This window comes from Ascaphus truei, chromosome 3 (genome assembly GCF_040206685.1).
Source record: "Ascaphus truei isolate aAscTru1 chromosome 3, aAscTru1.hap1, whole genome shotgun sequence".
Classification (NCBI taxonomy): Eukaryota; Metazoa; Chordata; class Amphibia; order Anura; family Ascaphidae; genus Ascaphus; species Ascaphus truei.
The window spans coordinates 194064427-194077758 of NC_134485.1; the positions used below are offsets into that span (position 1 = coordinate 194064427).

The window sequence follows — 13332 nt, forward strand, 5'->3', positions numbered from 1 at the left end:
AACTACTTTTTTATTTGCACACCCAGAGTACCCCAACTTTTTTATATTTACAATTCCACTTTCCATGTAGAGGGATTTCTTTAAGAAAGCGTCTCCCCCCTTTTTATGTTTACAGCATAGACTTTTCTCAGACACCAAGCTGCTTTGCACCAATATTTTATAAAATGTGGATCTTTTCTAAATCCCAGACAGAGCCCCAACCTTTTAAAAACACTCAGACCACACACAAAAAAAAGCTGTATCCTAAATAAAAAGGTAGGATTCCCTCACTCCTCATTGGACGGCCCCAAACGACTTATCCTCAGTTTAGGTGTTCATGTAACTGCACAATTAGGATCTGCATTCCAACTGTTTTAGGCTGGTTCTATAGTGCGGGCGTGCGCTACACCGTGCGTGCGTGCGCTACACCGTGCGGGCGTGCGCTACACCGTGCGGGCGTGCGCTACACCGTGCGGGCGTGCGCTACACCGTGCGGGCGTGCGCTACACCGTGCGGGCGTGCACTGCACCGTGCGGGCGTGCACTGCACCGTGCGTGCGGCAGTTTTACTTGGCTGAGGATAGCCAGTCATTCCATTATAGGGCCGCGCGAGCACGGCAGGGAGCTTGGAGCGGACCGACGAGGGAGAAGATGAGGAAATGAATGATTTCGCGCCGTTACCAGCACTCTAATTTATGTGTATGTGTGTGTGTGTGTGTGTGTGTGTGTGTGTGTGTGTGTGTGTGTGTGTGTGTATGTGTAAAAGTTAAATAAATACAAATGATTATTAAAAAAATTTATTATAAAAATATTATTTAATACATAACTCACAATCTCTATACACACACACACACACACACACACACACACACACACACACACACACACACACACACAAAAAGCATGCGGCACGTGCACGCACATGCACGCACATGCACACGCACGGCCGCACACAGTATAGAACAGCCCTAAGGAGATCTAAGTAGAAGAGATCAGACACGCCAGATCTGTAGTTAGCAACTCTGCAATGTTTGTGACATTAGCAGAATCTCAGCGCACTGCCCCTGCAACACTCCAGCATCAACTCCTTGTGACCGTGGGCAAGTCACTTTATCTCCCTGTGCCTCAGGCACCAACACATAGATTGTAAGCTCATCTGGGCAGGGAGCCATGCCTGCAAAAATCCTATGTACAATGCTGCTTATCACACGCTACATTATAATTGCAAAGCCTTTTTACGTCCAATGGGGAGAAAAGCGCCATATGAAATAAAAGTTATTATTAGTGCCGATCGATCTGCTCCAGCCAATCACTTGCTTTATAAAGCAATCTTCAAATCAGAACACCTACTCCCAAGATCTCTTCGGTTCCCAGTTACTAAACTTCCATACCCATTAGCGCTTGTTAACAGCAAACGGTTTAAAACAGCATTCTATATGTGTAGTTTGTTTTTATTTTTATAAATCAGTTGTATGGGAATAGAGAACCCTCAACAGGTCAGGATTAAAGGATATTCCTGCTTCAGCACACGTGGTGCAGCCAAAATGACTAAACCACTGATTGTGCCCCCTGTGCGCAAGCAGGGATAGCTTATGTTGGGGGTTCTTGAGGAGCGGAATGGAACCTTTGGCCGCGACCAAATCGCCACAGGCGCTCGGCCGCCATAACTACTGTACTGACCGCAGAGCGAGTCTCTGCAGGTCATCTCGCCGTCACCACCAGCGCCTCTCCAAGACGGAAACCTCCTGCCCATCTGAGGTGCCTTGCGGCTGGGAGGGGCGCTGAGGACATGCTGCAGTCCGGCTGGGAGGAGAGGCGCTGGCGTGACAGCGAGGTGACCTGTGGTGACTCGCTTTCTGTTCAGTAGTTATGGCGACAGAGAGCCGGTGGCGCTTTGGTCACGGCTAAATGGTCGCAGCCAAGCATCCTAGACCGCTGGAGTTAGGAAGCACTGTATTAGACAGTACTTACTGCATTTCCTACCGCCAACTCTTTATGCCCTTTTTAGTGCCATGGGTGCCCTGCACAAACAAGAAAAAGAACCGCTGTTCTAAAATATAGGCCGTCTCAAATGTAAATGAAACTGAGAGAAAAAGCAATCAACTGAATTCATCAGAGTCAGCAGAAACAAGAGCTGCTAAATAAGCACCCGATGTGGCATTCTAGCATTGTACTGAAGAAAAGTCACCGCAGCTGCAGGACCGCCCTTAGAAAAACAAAGAAAGCAAAACACGGAAAAACTATTTTCAATGAGATACCATCTGTACTATTTTAAAATATTCCGTTCATAATAAAAGATTTGCTCAGTAGAAGAATAACAAATCTATAATTATTATATAGTATATTTATTATCATTATTCAGCATAGTACATGCATGCGCACAAAAAAAATAATGATATTACCCAAAAACTACCCCCCCCCCCAAATAAAAGAGTCTCCCCATTATGCTTCCCCTTCACTGCTCCTGTCCACTAAGCCAGCGTGGACAGGGTTAACATCATAAACTATCAACTCTGAGCAATGTTTCTAGACAAAAATCGTCCCTCTCATGCTTGAGAAAGGGATGTTTTTAGACTCGAAACTTGCTCAGATTTTGTTGTTTGTATCTTATGATGTAAAAACAAAAACAGAGTAGGGGGAGCGAGGGATGAGTAAAAGCACAGATGGAGAATAAAATGACGAGCGGTAATTACAATTGGTACACCACAATAAGGTGGGGGGAGGGGGGGTGGGGATTAAGATGGTAAAAAATTAATCATATAATTGCTTACACGGCCTTGTGTAAACACCCTCTCAAGTTGGTATCTTTGTAGTGGATGGTGCCCCTACTGCAATGATGTGCAGGGGGGGGGGGGGATTTAGGAGATATATCAATAGGTACTCACACGGCCCAGTGTGAGTAGAGGTGTAGGGCAGTTGTCTTTCAGGTAAACACCTGCGACCCCCGGTCAGGGATCTTTCAGGGGTGCTGCACACACTCCTGTTAGCAGGCAGGGAGTTCAATACGGGTCTTTCTTTTACTCTTCCCTTTCTGGGTTCCTTCCCCTCCCCGTTTCGGTCAGGGGTATAGGTGAGGCAAAAATGATTTAAAGGGATCAGTGATGTTCTTAAAAAACATAAAAGTTTATTAAACATAAAATTGAATCCACAAAAGTTGCACTCACATAATATAGAAAATATCCTGGTGCGCTTCCGTGGCTGTTGATAGCAGTGGTCGCGGCCGCTCTCTACTCCGCGTCCGGAGTCGGAATAGGTGGCTGTTCCTGGCGCGGCTGTGACTGCAAACTGACTCCTTCAGCAACGGAAGCCCCAAAGTTCCAAACTTGGTCAGTGAATTAGAGCAACGCGTTTCGCCGATTGGACGGCTTCCTCAGGCTCATTCAATGACGCACTGAGGGTCAGATGAGCTTATATAGACCCTCAGTTTGCTAATTAATTAAGTAGCATAATATAAATCTTGCCAATGCGTGTAATCAATGTATTAATCTATACACAAGTGTTAGTCTTCCTATTCTACTCGATCGTCCATTGCAGTTACAATAATGAAATTAATAAAATTGTTATACTTATTTTTGTGTATTTTATTAGCAAGTGTAATTGCTTTCCGTTTGTAATGAGTTAAAACTTGGTGCTATCACCTGATGGTAGTCTTTAGCACCTGTCATATGCATTCTCAATTTGATATATAATAATTTCCATACTGGGCTTTAAGAACAACATTGTTATACCAAAACACAGCAGTGATGTGTGGTGAAACACTCCACTCCCTACTATTTATTTAAGGACTTATGCACACTTTTAGAGTGTATGATTTAGCTATACTAAGATAACTTAATGGTGTAGATTGGTTTTAAATAACTATTGTTATCTTAGTGATTAAAAGGTGTGGTTGTGGTGCTGACATCTAATTGACCATCAATTAAGTGTAACATACTTTTGCTTAGTATGGGTGCATTTTGTTTAACATCCAATGGTTTGGAAATGAACATAAATCGCTCTAGAGACATATTGTGTACACTAAGAAATATAAAAGCAACTAATTTCTGGTTAAACATTAACAAGCATTTGAGTAAAAACAATCGAATTTCTAATAGTCATTTTTCTGATGATCTTTTTTATCTTGCACAAATCAAATGTTAGTGGGGATTTTGGTTGGATTTGGAAAATTTTTTGGTCTGTGTTGACAGTGGATTAGCAGATACTGTAGTAATGCAGTACCGTCTAGATGACAGGTTATATCACCAGACATCTTTAGTAATAAAATGCATTCACTTACTTTATACAATGAAATTTAAAAACACTTTAGTTTTCAAAGACCATGAGGTATAGATAACAACAATTTACATTCAGATTGCTATACAACATAATTAACTATAGTGACAACACCATAATGGTGTTAAAGGCAATATTCAAGATGCCCTTGGCGTCTCTCTCTATATGTCTATTTATTAATTTGTGGTTCCTTATAGGGGTACTTTTTTTTTATTTTAATATGATGACCAGAAGTTACATTCGACATTGTGAAGCAGGGTAGGGTCTCAATATACATGAGGAGAGAATGAATAAGAAAGAGGGGAGGGGAGGGTGGCGATGGGGGGGGGATATAGAGAGACAGGGGAGAGGGGGGAAGACAAGTGTTAGTTATTTGCCCAAACGAGTTTCATACAGAATTACAAATAGAGCTCTAGTTATACTAAATAGGCTCATAAAAATGCAGGGATATCTAGATCTGCATTAAGGCCGTGAGGTGTTAGAGTCTTGAGTTGGTAAATCCAGAACGTTTCTCTTTGTCTTAAACGTCTGACTCTATCACCACCACGCCAATTCTCAGCTACCAGTTCAATTCCTCTATAATGTAGGCCCGATGGGTCCCCCCCATGGGCCAAACTAAAATGGACTGGTACGCTGTGGGTTGTAAGACCTCTCCTGATGTTGCCTATGTGTTCCAGTATGCGGACCCTCAGACTTCTTGTTGTCCGGCCCACATACTGGAGTCCACACGGGCATTCGAGCAGATACACCACGAAGGAAGTCCTACAATTTATGAAGTGTTTTGTTTTAAAAACCTCCTTCGTGACTTTAGAGCTAAAATTTAATGTTTCTTTCTCCGCATGCTTGCACGCTTTGCAATTAAAGCATTTGAAAAAACCTATGGGTTTTGGTAGCCAACACTCTTCCTGAATTCGTTCCTCCTTTCTGAATGTGCTGGGCACTAGTTGGTTCTTAATGTTGTTTGCTCTCTTGAAAATGACTCTAGGTGTCTCCGGTAAGTGTTCTCCCAAAACTATGTCTTTGCATAGAACATGCCAGTGCCTTTTGAGGATCTTTTTTATATTCTCAGCTTCATTGTTGTACCTGGTGATAAATGGTACCACAAAGTCCATCTTGTCTTTCTTTTGTTTGGGTACTAACAGCTGTTCCTCGCTTAGTTGTGAGGCTCTAATTAGAGCATTCTCAATAATCTCTGGCCTATAATGTCTCTCCTCAAACCTATTTTTTAGGATACTGGCCTGCTCTTTAAATACCTCCATGTCGGAGCAATTCCGTCTAATACGTCGGAATTGCCCATAGGGTATATTGTTAAGCCATTTCTGATGATGACAGCTGCTGTTTAGGAGAAAATTATAGAGGAATTGAACTGGTAGCTGAGAATTGGCGTGGTGGTGATAGAGTCAGACGTTTAAGACAAAGAGAAACGTTCTGGATTTACCAACTCAAGACTCTAACACCTCACGGCCTTAATGCAGATCTAGATATCCCTGCATTTTTATGAGCCTATTTAGTATAACTAGAGCTCTATTTGTAATTCTGTATGAAACTCGTTTGGGCAAATAACTAACACTTGTCTTCCCCCCTCTCCCCTGTCTCTCTATATCCCCCCCCCATCGCCACCCTCCCCTCCCCTCTTTCTTATTCATTCTCTCCTCATGTATATTGAGACCCTACCCTGCTTCACAATGTCGAATGTAACTTCTGGTCATCATATTAAAATAAAAAAAAAGTACCCCTATAAGGAACCACAAATTAATAAATAGACATATAGAGAGAGACGCCAAGGGCATCTTGAATATTGCCTTTAACACCATTATGGTGTTGTCACTATAGTTAATTATGTTGTATAGCAATCTGAATGTAAATTGTTGTTATCTATACCTCATGGTCTTTGAAAACTAAAGTGTTTTTAAATTTCATTGTATAAAGTAAGTGAATGCATTTTATTACTAAAGATGTCTGGTGATATAACCTGTCATCTAGACGGTACTGCATTACTACAGTATCTGCTAATCCACTGTCAACACAGACCAAAAAATTTTCCAAATCCAACCAAAATCCCCACTAACATTTGATTTGTGCAAGATAAAAAAGATCATCAGAAAAATGACTATTAGAAATTCGATTGTTTTTACTCAAATGCTTGTTAATGTTTAACCAGAAATTAGTTGCTTTTATATTTCTTAGTGTACACAATATGTCTCTAGAGCGATTTATGTTCATTTCCAAACCATTGGATGTTAAACAAAATGCACCCATACTAAGCAAAAGTATGTTACACTTAATTGATGGTCAATTAGATGTCAGCACCACAACCACACCTTTTAATCACTAAGATAACAATAGTTATTTAAAACCAATCTACACCATTAAGTTATCTTAGTATAGCTAAATCATACACTCTAAAAGTGTGCATAAGTCCTTAAATAAATAGTAGGGAGTGGAGTGTTTCACCACACATCACTGCTGTGTTTTGGTATAACAATGTTGTTCTTAAAGCCCAGTATGGAAATTATTATATATCAAATTGAGAATGCATATGACAGGTGCTAAAGACTACCATCAGGTGATAGCACCAAGTTTTAACTCATTACAAACGGAAAGCAATTACACTTGCTAATAAAATACACAAAAATAAGTATAACAATTTTATTAATTTCATTATTGTAACTGCAATGGACGATCGAGTAGAATAGGAAGACTAACACTTGTGTATAGATTAATACATTGATTACACGCATTGGCAAGATTTATATTATGCTACTTAATTAATTAGCAAACTGAGGGTCTATATAAGCTCATCTGACCCTCAGTGCGTCATTGAATGAGCCTGAGGAAGCCGTCCAATCGGCGAAACGCGTTGCTCTAATTCACTGACCAAGTTTGGAACTTTGGGGCTTCCGTTGCTGAAGGAGTCAGTTTGCAGTCACAGCCGCGCCAGGAACAGCCACCTATTCCGACTCCGGACGCGGAGTAGAGAGCGGCCGCGACCACTGCTATCAACAGCCACGGAAGCGCACCAGGATATTTTCTATATTATGTGAGTGCAACTTTTGTGGATTCAATTTTATGTTTAATAAACTTTTATGTTTTTTAAGAACATCACTGATCCCTTTAAATCATTTTTGCCTCACCTATACCCCTGACCGAAACGGGGAGGGGAAGGAACCCAGAAAGGGAAGAGTAAAAGAAAGACCCGTATTGAACTCCCTGCCTGCTAACAGGAGTGTGTGCAGCACCCCTGAAAGATCCCTGACCGGGGGTCGCAGGTGTTTACCTGAAAGACAACTGCCCTACACCTCTACTCACACTGGGCCGTGTGAGTACCTATTGATATATCTCCTAAATCCCCCCCCCCCCTGCACATCATTGCAGTAGGGGCACCATCCACTACAAAGATACCAACTTGAGAGGGTGTTTACACAAGGCCGTGTAAGCAATTATATGATTAATTTTTTACCATCTTAATCCCCACCCCCCCTCCCCCCACCTTATTGTGGTGTACCAATTGTAATTACCGCTCGTCATTTTATTCTCCATCTGTGCTTTTACTCATCCCTCGCTCCCCCTACTCTGTTTTTGTCTCTACGTTTCCGAAGGGCTTTGGATCATCCCTTTACTAGGGGTAGTAGCAGAAGGGATAACAAGAAATAACGCACATCGATAGAAATTAACCACAATCACTGGTTACATCACCACTCTGTAACTCTGATACTGAAGGTAAGCGCCTGGTTCTTCCACACTATGTATCTTATGATGTGCTATATATTTATTATATCTATATATGGTGTTCTGGTTGACATATAAGGCAATTAGTTTGAATCTACTTCTGGTCTGTGAGTGGGAGTAGGCATTGGAGGATCAATGTGACAAAACATGCCTATTTGTCACAGTTCTACAAACCTGAGCTCCGCGAGACCTAGACAAGGGCTTTTATTCAATAAGCTCTGAAGAGGCCGCTTGAACTGCCGTTTACTGGAGAATCCATTTTCGGCTGATTGATGTGCGATCGGTCGCTTCAGGGTCTATTGAAAGACTGTTTATCTCTGTAACCTACTTGTCAAAATTATATGGACAGCTACAAAAGGCAGTTTCTCACTACGTCTGTATTATTACAGAAACTAAAACAAATTTATAGCACGGCCAATTGAACAGCCTCTGTCCCTGCTAAGAGTTCAGCACACGGCACTCCATCCATCATTATATACCAGCCTTCAACACGTAAAGAGGACGTGATCAGTCAGCTGTAGACATACATAGCATTTAAACTCTAGAGGCGTAAGTGTGCCGATACTGCAGGGGCCCCAACTTAATATGCTGAAACTGCTTCCCGGTGCTGCAGAAGATTTGGGTCCAATTCATCTGAATTAAGATGAACTCTTCTCCAGCATGAAAAGTGGCTTCACAGCATAATGCAGAAGTGCCTCTGTTGACCCAGTTTTTAGCATCTAAGTAATTACCAAATATGATATAACAGAGACAAAACACTAACCAACTGGACAAAAATACCTCCTCATATGAAAAGGTTTTGTTGCATATGCATTAATCTTAGCTTTTGATAAATAACTCCCAAAAACTATTTGATGCTGCGATATAAAGACAAATCACCCTTCCTGGTCACAGTAATCATGTGAAGAGTCCCACCATATTGCCTAGGAATACTTTGAACAGCAGTTTATCATGAAGTCCCAGTCACCCCATCTCACCATTGGGTTGGAGTCAGCGATCAGATCCCTCAGCGAGTCCAGGAAGCCCTGATCTTCCACCATCTGGGCGTTGATGTCGTGGAGTTTGGCCACGCACACGGCTGCAGTCTTGCGCACATACGGGTCCTCATCCTTCAGACACTTGCGCAGAGGCTCGCAGAGGTACTCTGTGATCTTATCCACGCGGATGCAACCCATGGTGCGCACAGCCAGGGCCCGGATTAGAGGATTAGGGTCCTCACAGTCCTGAGTAAAGAGAAGTGAAGTTCACATCCAATTCAAACCTAGGAGGTAGTGGTGAATCCACAGTGTTTCAAAATCTACTTACAACTGCTACCAAGATCTAAATCACTATGGTTTTAAATGACAGCACATTAAACGTACACTGTTATCCCATATAACTATCTAACTAGATCAGAAAGGTATCCTAAACAGATTGCTGCAGGCGTGTTTCATGGTTTGGAGCAACTGTGGAACACAGATTTAGTTTTATTTACAGTGCTTGCAGGGTAGTGGAAGGCGTATGCTGTACGTTTAGATTTGGGCCCATATATACCAAGTTGTGCTGTTTCATTGTGACATCTTAGATAGCATTCACTTGAATGGGCCATAACGTGTCTTCCAGCATATGGCGCAGGGGACAGGGGACGCATTATGACGTAGCATCACTTAATATATGGACCTTAAAGTCTTCTAAGAACTAATGCTGAAATGTAACCTTTCTGGAGCTTGACATTTTAGATTTTGTTCACTACACTCATTAGGGCACTTCTGGTGTTGAACCAGTTTTAACTGCACTAAAGTTCATACATAGCACATACAGAGCGTCTTCATTTTAACCCTTTTAGGCACTGCAAACGTCATGCATCCCATGCTGTTGACTATAGTGTTGTTTTTTGTTTAATCTATCTATGTAGATATTAAAAAAAAGTACAATATTGGTAGTGTAGGACCTGATAATAGGGTCTACAGTGATGTGTTTGCAAGCTTCAAATGTTTGGGCCAAGAGTACTGAACTAAATAATTTGTCATATTGGATGTAGTTTTGGGGTCTTTATCTATGGTTATATCCTTTTACTGAGAGCACATTTCTTTTATATAGAGTTTAAGAAACGTTCATATTATGGCTGTTCTTATATCTCCATAAAAATAGGGTCTGTGTTTTAGAAAAGTGAAAGATCATTGGCCCAATGCTCAAGACCTACCTATTTACACGGGCATGTACTTAATGAGCCACAATCTGTCCGGCATTTAAGAACTACAAGACCACCCCATTCTGTATTGTATCTTTTCTAGTGTTTGGTCTCTTTTATAACCGTAAATGTTTTCTTCTTTTTTTCCCCCCCTTTTTATAACTGTGAAGTGCCGAGTCCCATGGGAGAGAAGCGCTATATAAAGTTATTATTATTAATCGGGAATGATCAAGTGCTGCTTCTTGTAGCCATAGTGTTGAATCTCTGCAAAGCAGCAGAGAACAGTGGATGTCTTCTGACTAGGGCTGAAGGCCTACATGGACCGAAACATTGGTCTGGCACAATGTCAAAAACAGATCAAGCATCGTTACGCTATTTTCGAGTGCCTGGGGATTTTCGTCATTGTTTCATACAGACGAGCGGCTATTTGTCCTTTCCAGGAGAACCTGTGAATCTCTCTTCAATTATTACTGATCATTGGTGTGCACAACCCACCCCAAATCCTGCTCCCGACTAGGGAATACAGGTAGAGCATACATGGGATGGATCTGACGTTGAAGGCTCGGTGCAAAGAGTAAGAACAAAGGAAAACATGATCCTTGCAGCGTTGAGATTGAAAAGGAAAACATCAAGTTCCACCTTATTTGTGATGGTGCCATTGTAAAAACTCAACTGAAACAGATACATAAATTGACGTTTCACACAATAAGCATTTCAATCTGCATGTATCCTAATGGTCTGCTGCAGATTAAAAAGTCGATTAAGTGGAATGTAAAAAAATTCAACATGTTGACTGCAAAGTGGCTCTGGGAGTGGTTTATTAACAATTTAATCTTTACATAATATATATTAACTGATTCTTAACTCCTAGGTACTCCCTGTCTAATACTCCTCTTCTCTAAGCCAACTGTCTCAAAATCACTTCCTCTCTCCCACTGTAGCAAGACCAGCTGGATGACCACTGTTGGGAAGAAGACCCAACCTCAAAGCAAGATATTAATAAACCTATCCTCTGGCCCCTAACATAACATAGTAGCAATGATCAACGATCCTGCAAACAAGTATTGGACAGTCAAATAAATGTTAGTTATTCTAGAAAAAAAATAGGCTTTGGTCCTGAGGTTATATTTCAGCTTATCCTATATTTGGGGAACCCTTCTAAGTTAAATAGTGTCTATACTTATTGGATATTGGAGTTCAGAACGAGAGTTGTATTCTTCTCTGCAAACAGCACCTGGTGGAGACTGCAGGACCAGTTATAGTTACCTTGACAAAGCTGTTAACAGCCATGATAGCCATGTCTGGCTGGCTCTTGGCATAGTTCATCAGGTAAAGGTATACCAGTTTCTTCAGCTCCAGGTTGTCTGTCTGCATGCAGTTCACCACATCTGGGAACAGAGAGCTGCAAGACATGAGGAAAGGGACAGAAGGGTCATCAAGTGACCCAACCCGTTTGATGCCGGAAGACCGGCAACACCTGAGTGCTCGCAGTAGAGATCACATTTGCGAATGGCATGATGTCTGTCATGTGAACAGAAGCAGAGCTCCCATTTACTTCTGTCCCAATCACGTACACCAAGAGTGGCCAACTCCAGTCCTCAAGGGCCACCAAAAGCTCAGGTTTTAAGGATATCCCTGCTTCAGCACAGGTGGCTCAGTCGGTGACTGAGTCACTGACTGACGTACACCATCCCGCTCTCCAGTTGTCCTACAAAACCAGAAAAAATTCATATGACGTTTCAGAAACATCAAAAAGGCCCCTGGAGTGCCGGTGCCTGTGAAGCTCAGAGAACGTCAGAAGTTTTCTAAGGGATAACAGGCCACCTCACTTCTTTTGAAGAGCCAAGGGACATGAAGTACAATGACTTGTTAATACAGTATGTTCTGTCTCCAGTTCTGTATTTCTCCACGTTTCCTGCCTATGCTGTTGCTAGGTAATCTGTTGCCTCAGTAACCATTCTTTCTCCACCACTGGGGTCTTGGATCTTTCCTCTCTTCCTGTCACTTGGTGCAGTCCAGCCCTGTTTCCGTCAGGGGCTGCCTGCAGTTGTGGGGAGTAGAGCGTGATGGCTGTGTGTATGTGGGGAGGAGAGCGTGATGGCTGTGTGTGTGTGGGGAGACGTGTGATGAGTGTGCTGTATGTGTGGAGGAGAGTGTGATGGCTGTGTGTGTGTGTGTGTGTATGTGGGGAGGAGAGCGTGATGGCTGTGTGTATGTATGTGGGGAGGAGAGCGTGATGGCTGTGTGTATGTGGGGAGGAGAGCATGATGGCTGTGTGTGTGTGGGGAGACATGTGATGAGTGTGCTGTGTGTGTGGGGAGGAGAGTGTGATGGCTGTGTGTGTGTGTGTGTGTGTGTGTGTGTGTGTGTGTGTGTGTGTGTGTGTGTGTGTGTGTGTGTGTGTGTGTGTGTGTGTGTGTGTGTGTGTGTGTAGGAGAACGTGATGGCTGTGTGTATGTGGGGAGGAGAGTGTGATGGCTGTGTGAGTGTGATGGCTGTGTGTGTGTGGGGAGGAGAGTGTGATGGCTGTGTGAGTGTGATGGCTGTGTGTGTGTGGGGAGGAGAGTGTGATGGCTGTGTGAGTGTGATGGCTGTGTGTGTGTGGAGTAGTGTTTGATCTCTGTACTGGGAGGGTGAGGGAGGCTCATGCTTTTTGTCAGGTGAGGGAAGGAATGTGGTGCAAGTAAGAAAAAGGGGGGTGAATGTGGTGTTATGACTAAGAAAGAAGACTAAGAAGGTTAGTGTGTGAGAAGGGGGGACACATGTAGTGTGTGTTGAGTAAAAGGGCGAGTATGTTGTGTGAGGGTGAATGTGAAGTGTGCCAGGGGACAGTGGGTGAGTGCTTGTGAGAAGGAGTGTGTATCTGTGTAAGCGTGGAGGGGATGAGTGAGGTCTAAAGAGCAGGGGTACCCTGGGATTTAAAATAAATCTTTCAGGGCTGCCTCTGCGCAAAGGTTGCAAATCCCCGTGCTATACAATATAACAATAATACCATTACAAATGTCACCAGGAGCAAAAGCTATTCAGAATGGTGTATTACTAACTAAAACAGGACAGTGTGCGCAATGTACTATTGGTGTCAATAGCTATCCCACTGGAATACAATCAAACGTGAGGTTAGATCATTTAACCTTCATTTATTTGACCTTTTTTACTTATTTTTTAAGCAAAGCCTCTAGTAGT

General features: G+C 42.5%; 1 protein-coding gene across 3 annotated transcripts in view; it reads right to left on the reverse strand.

Annotated features, from left to right (window-relative positions):
* Positions 1-13332, reverse strand: part of AP2B1 (adaptor related protein complex 2 subunit beta 1) — a 125247-nt gene that overhangs the window by 94869 nt on the left and 17046 nt on the right. For all 3 annotated transcript variants that reach the window (XM_075589875.1, XM_075589874.1, XM_075589873.1), the window contains exons 4-5: positions 11416-11551; positions 8957-9202 (exon numbers count right to left, since the gene is read on the reverse strand). In XM_075589875.1, coding sequence (XP_075445990.1) covers positions 8957-9202; positions 11416-11551 — 382 coding nt within the window. The remainder of the gene's footprint in view (positions 1-8956; positions 9203-11415; positions 11552-13332) is intronic.